At 42.1% G+C, this 9,605-nt stretch overlaps 3 protein-coding genes across 3 annotated transcripts in view; 2 read left to right on the top strand and 1 right to left on the bottom strand.

Moving 5' to 3' along the window:
- Nucleotides 1–2,028: 2,028 nt before the first annotated feature.
- Nucleotides 2,029–5,928, top strand: aifm2 (AIF family member 2). The gene is given in 10 exon segments (XM_069538088.1): nucleotides 2,029–2,152; nucleotides 2,569–2,745; nucleotides 3,482–3,597; nucleotides 3,842–3,961; nucleotides 4,049–4,078; nucleotides 4,080–4,142; nucleotides 4,299–4,407; nucleotides 4,660–4,812; nucleotides 4,942–5,142; nucleotides 5,215–5,928. Coding segments are annotated over 9 exon segments (1,119 nt in total). The 5' UTR covers nucleotides 2,029–2,152; nucleotides 2,569–2,570; the 3' UTR covers nucleotides 5,367–5,928.
- Nucleotides 5,929–6,038: 110 nt separating this feature from the next.
- On the top strand, nucleotides 6,039–6,554 carry LOC138413700 (uncharacterized protein MAL13P1.336-like). The gene has a single exon (XM_069539116.1). The coding sequence runs from the start codon at nucleotides 6,039–6,041 to the stop codon at nucleotides 6,552–6,554; it is 516 nt and encodes a 171-aa protein (XP_069395217.1).
- LOC109647966 (very long chain fatty acid elongase 6-like) overlaps nucleotides 6,488–9,605 on the bottom strand; it is a 7,847-nt gene continuing 4,729 nt past the window's right edge. Inside the window, exons 3-5 of the mRNA XM_069538089.1 lie at nucleotides 9,047–9,178; nucleotides 8,498–8,649; nucleotides 6,488–7,155 (exon numbers count right to left, since the gene is read on the bottom strand). Coding sequence (XP_069394190.1) covers nucleotides 6,734–7,155; nucleotides 8,498–8,649; nucleotides 9,047–9,178 — 706 coding nt within the window. The 3' untranslated portion in view covers nucleotides 6,488–6,733. The remainder of the gene's footprint in view (nucleotides 7,156–8,497; nucleotides 8,650–9,046; nucleotides 9,179–9,605) is intronic.

Raw genomic sequence — 9,605 nt, 5'->3', positions numbered from 1 at the left:
ATACATATAATACATACATATAATACATACATATAAAATATACATATAATACATATAACACATACATATAATACATACATATAATATATTATGTTATGTTGGTAGACGCTGTCTCGTGTCCTCTCTGGGGCAACAGCCTGTTTGAGAAGTGTGAGAGCTTGGTGAAGGTCAAAGGCTTCCCTTCCTGGACATCACAGATACGAGACTGTGACCAGACACTGTCTCCAGAACCAGAAGCTACACTTGAGAGGAACGAGCAGACCACAGATGAAAGGATCTGTTGGAGTGTGACGGCAGCAGCAGACTTCAGAGTGTGAGAGAGCTTCATGCTCAGATGTTGTGTGGATGAATTCTGATTTCCTCCTCGTTAAGCTTCAAGAAATATTTCAGCATCAGACGTTAAAGGACTCCTGAACTCTTTCTTCACTGACGAGGTGACCATCGATCAGGACATTTTCCACAACAAGACACACACACACATATACACATACACACGCACACACATACACACAGATATACACACACACAGATATACACACATACACACACATACACACAGATACACACACACACACACACATACACACAGATATACACACACACATACACACACACACACACATACACACACATACACACAGATACACACACACACAGATATACACACATACACACACATACACACAGATACACACACATACACACAGATATACACACACACACACACATACACACAGATATACACACACACACACACATACACACAGATATACACACACACATACACACACACACACACACATACACACACATACACACAGATACACACACACACAGATATACACACATACACACACATACACACAGATATACACACACACACACACATACACAGATACACACACACACACAGATACACACACACACACACACATACACACAGATATACACACACACACACACACACATACACACAGATACACACACACACACACACACACACACACACACACACACAGATATACACACACACACACACATACACAGATACACACACACACACAGATACACACACACACACACACACATACACACACACACATACACACAGATATACACACACACACACACATACACACAGATATACACACACACACACACATACACACAGATATACACACACACACACACACACAGATACACACACACACATACACACAGATATATACACACACACACACACACAAACACACACACACACTTATTGTGTCATATTGATGCTGATGATTCACTGACACGAGCACAACATATTCACTTTATAATTAGTGTTAAATCAAAGTTATGGATTTAACCCTTAATGTAACAGTAAAGTTTTATCTTGAAAACTTTAAAAACTTCCGGTCTGTCACTGTGTCGCTTCTGTATTTGACGAGGCCGAAAATAAAAGTGACGGTGCAGTTCGCAGCTTCGCCGCTGGAGGACGCTGCGACAAAGAGACTGTGAACGCGTCATTCAGTTCTTCATTTTAGTCCTAATTTATTTTCATCCTGTCAGAAATATCCTCACACATCTTCGTGTTGATCAGTTTCATTAGCTCTTATTTTGAAAGTTTTTATGTTTTTATGTTCTCATGCTTCTTGATGACGGAAACATTCAACCAGTCTCTGTTTCAACTCTGCTCAACTCAGTCCGACATGTATGTTCCGTCCGACATGTATGTTCCGTCCGACATGTATGTTCCGTCCGACATGTATGTTCTCTTCATGTAAAAAAAATAATCAAATTGTACTTAGTGCACACAACAATGTTCCCTCATGGATGATGAAGTCTCTCTCTCTCTCTCTCTCTCTCTCTCTCTGTCTCTCTCTCTGTCTCTCTCTCTCTCTCTCTCTCTCTCTCTCTGTCTCTCTCTCTGTCTCTCTCTCTCTCTCTCTCTGTCTCTCTCTCTCTCTCTCTCTCTCTCTATCTATCTATCTATCTATCTATCATCTAAAATATTTCCTGCAGCACTTGAAGGCAGCAGCAGACCGGCCCCGCCCTCTTCGCCTCAGTTGGACGGAGCTGAAGCTGTAATTGGCTCAGGCCTAGTGACGTAAGAGGGCCAGCGACATCAAACCCGGAAGCGAGCGGCGCTGAACGAGGAGCGCGCGAGGTGAGTTTAACATCAACCGAGTGATCAGCTGCACGTGCGCGTCAACAACACAGCGTCACACTTCCGTTCATATGTTCCGTGAGTGTAGTTAAATACTTCCACCACTTCATCAACACACATACATGTATACATGTACACAAACCTGTACACGTAGTATTTCATAATACATTATAAACTAAGCCTAACTACTGTAATACTGCAGTACAATACTCCATTACAAGTTAAAGTATGAATACTAGAGTATTGTAATACTCTATGAGTGAAGGTCCTGGGTAACTCAAGTGGTCGTTATCTGCAACTTCACCACTAGATGTCACTGAACCCTACAAGCTAGTATTTTCTGTCCCCTTCAGCCTAAAACATCCTGGTTACATGTGACATTGTGTGTGTGTGTGTGTGTGTGTGTGTGTGTGTAGAAATGGGCGGTCAGGTGTCGTCAGTGGACGGCGTGCACGTCGTAGTTGTGGGCGGAGGCTTTGGAGGCGTGGCGGCGGCTCAGCAGCTGAAATCTCAGGCCCTGAACTTCACCCTGATCGACATGAGAGACGCTTTTCATCACAACGTGGCGTCGCTGCGAGCTTCGGTGCAGCCGGGTAACTAAACTAACTTAACTAAAGATAACCTAACTAAACCTAACCTAACTAAACCTAACCTAACTAAACCTAACTTAACTAAACCTAACCTAACTAAACCTAACTTAACTAAACCTAACCTAACTAAACCTAACTAAACTAAACCTAACCTAACTAAACCTAACTAAAGATAACCTAACTAAACCTAACTTAACTAAACCTAACCTAACTAAACCTAACCTAACTAAACCTAACTAAACTAAACCTAACCTAACTTAACTAAACCTAACCTAACTAAACCTAACCTAACTAAACCTAACTTAACTAAACCTAACCTAACTAAACCTAACTTAACTAAACCTAACCTAACTAAACTAAACTAACTTAACTAAACCTAACCTAACTAAACTAAACTAACTTAACTAAACCTAACCTAACTAAACCTAACTTAACTAAAGATAACCTAACTAAACCTAACCTAACTAAACCTAACTTAACTAAACCTAACTTAACTAAACCTAACTAAAGATAACCTAACTAAACCTAACTTAATGGTTTTGATTTAACAGACTTTTGCAGTTTATTAACATACTTTAAAAAATTATTTATTAAGAGTTTTTGGTTTTACTTTTGAAATAGTTGTTTATATTTTAATTCACTCTTGTTGTCATCATTATTTAATATCTTATTATTTCAGCTGCATGTTGTGTTTGAGACGTTTCCTGTCTGACCTTTGACCTCCACGTCGTCTCTGCAGGCTTCGCTCGGAGAACCTTCATCCCGTTCGCTGACACGTTCGGAGACAGTTTTGTTCAAGGTCGAGTGGAACGAGTCGACATCAACAGACAGACGGTCGTCCTGCAGGGGGGGAGGGTGAGGACCCAGGGGAGCTACACTGGAAATTTCCAGCTGCTTCCAGTCTTTGTGCTAAGCTAGGCTAACAACTTCCAGCCGCTTCCAGCATTTGTGCTAAGCTAGGCTAACAACTTCCAGCATTTGTGCTAAGCTAGGCTAACAACTTCCAGCTGCTTCCAGTCTTTCAGCCAAACTCAAAGAAAAGTGTTCTGGGGTAAATGTCGTGAACGTAATCTACAATCAGTCGTTTGTTTGTTTGCAGGAAGTCCAGTTCTCCCACCTCATCCTCTGCACCGGCACTGACGGACCGTTTCCTGGGAAGTTTAACACGGAGGCGTCGTATCAAAGCAGCGTTCAGACTTACGAGGACTTCACTAAGCAGGTTCAGTGACGGACGCAAACTGAGGATCTGAAGAGACATCAGGTCATTAACCTGTGTGTGTGTGTGTGTGTGTGTGGGGGGGGGCAGGTCCAGGCTGCAGACTCGGTGGTGGTGGTGGGGGGGGGGGTCGACCGGTGTGGAGATGGCTGCTGAGATCAAGACGGAGCATCCAGAGAAGAAGGTGATGAACTCTGACCTGCTGGTGAAAGGATGAATTGACATCTTTCCAAACATGAATTAATTAAGAAGATAAAGCTTCCTCGTAACTTCCTCGTAGCTTCCTCGTAACTTCCTCGTAGCTTCCTCGTAGCTTCCTCTTCCTCTTCCTGTCTCTCAGGTGGTTCTGATTCACTCCAGGATCGCTCTGGCCGACCCTGAGCTGCTGCCCAGCGTCCGACATCAGGCCAAAGAAGTTCTGCTGCAGAAAGGAGTGGAGCTGCTGCTGGGTACACACACACTCAGTATACACTGCTGTACACACACACTCAGTATACACTGCTGTACACACACACTCAGTATACACTGCCCTACACACACTCCTGTACACACTGCCGTACACACACACTCAGTATACACTGCCCTACACACACACTCAGTATACACTGCTGTACACACACACTCAGTATACACTGCTGTACACACACACTCAGTATACACTGCCCTACACACACTCCTGAACGTGTCTGTGTGTGTTACAGGTGAGAAAGTGAACAATCTGTCGCAGCTGCAGCTCAACGTCACCAACAAGAACACGGAGGTGACGACGGAGCGAGGAGAGACTCTGACCACGGATCTGATTGTCCGCTGCACTGGACTGAAGGTCAACTCTGCAGCGTACGACTCCAGCTTCTGTGAGTGTGTACACACACACACACACACACACACACACAGATATAAGACAGAGAGTCTGTGACCTCAGTGTGACTCTGAGGTCAAAGGTCACCAGCAGCACTGATAGACAGGTGTGTTGTTCCTCTCAGCCGCCAGCATGGCTGACAACGGCGCTCTGAAGGTCAACCAGCACCTGCAGGTTCAGGGTTTCACCAACATCTACGCCGTGGGCGACTGCGCTGATGTCAAAGAGCCAAAGATGGCGTACCACGCCCAACTGCACGCCGCAGTCGCTGTTAGCAACATCGTTAACAGTCTGAGGGGGAAGGAGCTGACGTCGTATCACACAGGTACACACACACACACACGTCTGTTTAACTGACCTGATGGAGCCGCTGAGTGATGCTGCCTCTGGTTGCTAGGTAACGTCACCATGTTGCTGGCGATGGGCAGGGACGACGGCGTGGGGCAGTTTAACGGGTTCAAGTTACCACGATGTGCCGTTGTTCTGGGGAAGAGTCGAGATCTGCTGCTGTGGAAGAGCTGGAGAGAGATGAAGCAACAACAACCCTGACACACACGTATACACACAACACACACACGTAAATACATAACACACACGCGTATATACACAACACACACACACACGTAAATACATAACACACAGACACATATACACACAACACACACATATACACACAACACACACGCGTATATACACAACACACACACACAACACACACGTAAATACATAACACAGACACATATACACACAACACACGTAAATACATAACACACAGACACATATACACACAACACACGCGTATATACACAACACACACACACAACACACACATGTATATACATAACACACACACACACACACGTATACACATAACACACACACACATATACACAACACACATAATGTTTCAGGCGTCAATAAAACATGTTACACTAAAAACACACTTTGTTTACACAAACTGCTGTATATTTATAAACGTGTGTGTCTACGTACTGTTTGTGTTTGAACTCCATGAAACTTATCGTAATAAAAAACGAAGCATAAATATTAAAAACTTTCTTTATTCCGTCAAACAATAAATAAAAAAATATTTTTCATCTCAAACTTCAAAGACAGATGTTGCAGATGTTTTCATCCAGAATCCTGTCGTCACTGTTTTCTTTGAAGAGCCGAAGGTTTGTTTTCCTAACTCCGACAGAAACTCAATCACACACCGACAACATGAACAACATGAACCACATGAACATGAGCAACATGAACAACATGAGCAACATGAGCAACATGAACAACATGAATCACATGAGCAACATGAGCAACATGAATCACATGAGCAACATGAACAACATGAATCACATGAGCAACATGAATCACATGAACATGAACAACATGAACATGAGCAACATGAATCACATGAACAACATGAACAACATGAACAACATGAACAACATGAGCAACATGAGCAACATGAACATGAATCACATGAACATGAGCAACATGAGCAACATGAATCACATGAGCAACATGAACAACATGAATCACATGAGCAACATGAGCAACATGAGCAACATGAATCACATGAACATGAACAACATGAGCAACATGAACCACATGAGCAACATGAGCAACATGAACATGAGCAACATGAACAACATGAGCAACATGAGCACAATAATACAGAGGAGACGTCGTGAACTCGTCCAGCAGCCAATCAGATGCCTTCATTGGTCTAATTTATAGATTTTTGATCAATTCTTTAAAACTCAAAATAAAACTGTTGTTTTATTCTATTGTTCAAAACAGTGTTTGGCTGATCGATCAGAGAACGAACATGATGATGTCATGTTGATGACACGTGGCCTCGTGTTTCCTCACGTTTGTTCATCTGACGTCACTCGTGTCCTGCCTCCAGGCCCCTCCTACTCAGTCTTGGTGGGGGCGTGGCGGCGCAGGTAGGTGTGGTAGAAGAAGTTGGAGAAGAGCAGCAGGTAGCTGAGGTACATGAGCGACGCCCACACGATGTTGTTGACGTGTGAGTGGCAGTCGCCCTGCTGCATCCAGCCGTACACCAGCCCGCACACCGTCAGCCCCATCGCCATCTGAGCCATCTGAGCGCTGGTGATGAGCACGGCGAAGGGCCGCGGCACGCGCAGGCCGGCGGCGCGCACCGCGTAGTAGCTGTACATGAGCGCGTGCACGGTGTAGTTCATCGTCATGAACCAGCCGCCGCCGGCCACCATGTCTTTGTAAGAGTACCACGAGTACAGCAGCACGGTGATGTGGTGATACCAGTGGAGGAAGAGCAGCTTCTGCTTCCTGAGCACGACGAACGCTGTGTCGCCTGCAATAAACAAACAAACTAATATAAGATAAACTAATATCAACTAATAAACAAACTAATATAAGATAAACTAATATCAACTAATAAACAAACTAATATAAGATAAACTAATAAACAAACTAATATAAGATAAACTAATATCAACTAATAAACAAACTAATATAAAATAAACTAATATAAACTAATAAACAAACTAATATAAAATAAACTAATATAAACTAATAAACAAAGCTGTGTCGCCTGCAATAAACAAACAAACTAATAAACAAACTAATATAAGATAAACTAATATCAACTAATAAACAAACTAATATAAGATAAACTAATAAACAAACTAATATAAGATAAACTAATAAACAAACTAATATAAGATAAACTAATATCAACTAATAAACAAACTAATATAAAATAAACTAATATAAACTAATAAACAAACTAATATAAAATAAACTAATATCAACTAATAAACAAACTAATATAAGATAAACTAATAAACAAACTAATATAAGATAAACTAATATCAACTAATAAACAAACTAATATAAAATAAACTAATATAAACTAATAAACAAACTAATATAAAATAAACTAATATAAGCTAATAAACAAAGCTGTGTCGCCTGCAATAAACAAACAAACTAATAAACAAACTAATATAATATAAACTAATAAACAAACTAATATAAGATAAACTAATATCAACTAATAAACAAAGCTGTGTTGCCTGCAATAAACAAACAAACTAATAAACAAACTAATATAAAATAAACTGATAAACAAACTAATATAAGATAAACTAATATAAACTAATAAACAAAGCTGTGTCGCCTGCAGTAAACAAACAAACTAATAAACAAACTAATATAAAATAAACTAATATAAACTAATAAACAAACTAATATAAAATAAACTAATATAAACTAATAAACAAAGCTGTGTCGCCTGCAGTAAACAAACAAACTAATAAACAAACTAATATAAAATTATCTAATATAAACTAATAAACAAACTAATATAAAATAAACTAATATAAACTAATAAACAAAGCTGTGTCGCCTGCAATAAACAAACATAAACTAATAAACAAACTAATATAAAATAAACTAATATAAACAAATAAATCAACAAATACAAAGAACTAAATAACGTGTCTCCTTCAACAAAATAACAAATATAAACAACACGTAAATAAACAAATATAAAATAAACAATGCTGCGTCGCCTGCAACAAAAACAAACAACAAATCAATCTAATCAGCATTGATTAATCTGACTGAAGATGAGACTGATTCTCAGACATTTAAAACGAACAGAGAACATGAGGACGAGGAGAAGAACCCACCGAGCTCCGGAGCTTTGCTGAGGACGAAGGCGTACGCCCAGAACCTGCTGACCGGTCCGCTGTAGAAACTCTGATCACAGATGGAACTCCTGAAACCACTGCAGCTCAGGATGTGGTACATGTAGGAACCGGTACGGACCGCACCGATGATGCTGAACAGAGAGAACACAGAGAACGTATGAGAACATGGTGGAACAAAGAGAGAATGTATGAGAACGTATGAGCTGAGTGAAATGTTTATTTTTTGTGATTCTCCGAGTTACGACCTGTATAACGACACCTGAACACAGCGTCACAGCTGATCAGCAGCCGATTGGTCGTTGATGATGTCAGACCTGATCACAGGTGATGTAATCGCTCACTGGGATTTTTGAAACCAGAAGTAACCATATTTGGAAGAGCAGGGGGTGGAGTCTGACAGAGCTCAAGGACACACCCACATACACCTGCAGCCATTGGAATGCACTAGCTGTCAATCACACTGTGGTCTCCACCCCCCAGTACATCCGGTGCTCACGCACTAAAATGAGAAGAGGTGACGTCACTCACCTGAAGAGAGCGAGGCTGAGCGACCAGAGGACGAGCGGCAGCCGCAGGTTCAGTCTGGGACGAGGCCTCATGTAGTTCTGCCCCACCAACACCAGGGCGGCGTAAAGAGCACAGAACACGAAGGATTTACTCCTGCAGGGACACAGAGAGAGGGAGAGAGACAGAGGGAGAGAGAGGGAGAGACAGAGAGAGAGACAGAGACAGAGAGAGAGACAGAGGGAGAGAGAGGGAGAGACAGAGAGACAGAGGGAGAGAGAGGGAGAGACAGAGAGACAGAGGGAGAGAGAGAGAGAGACAGAGGGAGAGAGAGGGAGAGACAGAGGGAGAGACAGAGGGAGAGAGAGGGAGAGACAGAGAGAGAGACAGAGGGAGAGAGAGGGAGAGACAGAGGGAGAGAGAGGGAGAGACAGAGGGAGAGACAGAGGGAGAGAGAGGGAGAGACAGAGAGAGAGACAGAGGGAGAGAGAGGGAGAGACAGAGGGAGAGAGAGGGAGAGACAGAGGGAGAGACAGAGGGAGAGAGAGGGAGAGACAGAGAGGGGGAGAGACAGAGAGAGAGA

Source organism: Paralichthys olivaceus, chromosome 14 (genome assembly GCF_024713975.1).
Source record: "Paralichthys olivaceus isolate ysfri-2021 chromosome 14, ASM2471397v2, whole genome shotgun sequence".
Taxonomy (NCBI): Eukaryota; Metazoa; Chordata; class Actinopteri; order Pleuronectiformes; family Paralichthyidae; genus Paralichthys; species Paralichthys olivaceus.
This window is presented reverse-complemented; position numbering and strand designations above follow the sequence as displayed.

Coding starts and splice junctions, on each gene's coding strand:
- LOC138413700 (XM_069539116.1), top strand. CDS start 6,039: ATGAACAACATGAACCACATGAACATGAGCAACATGAACAACATGAGC.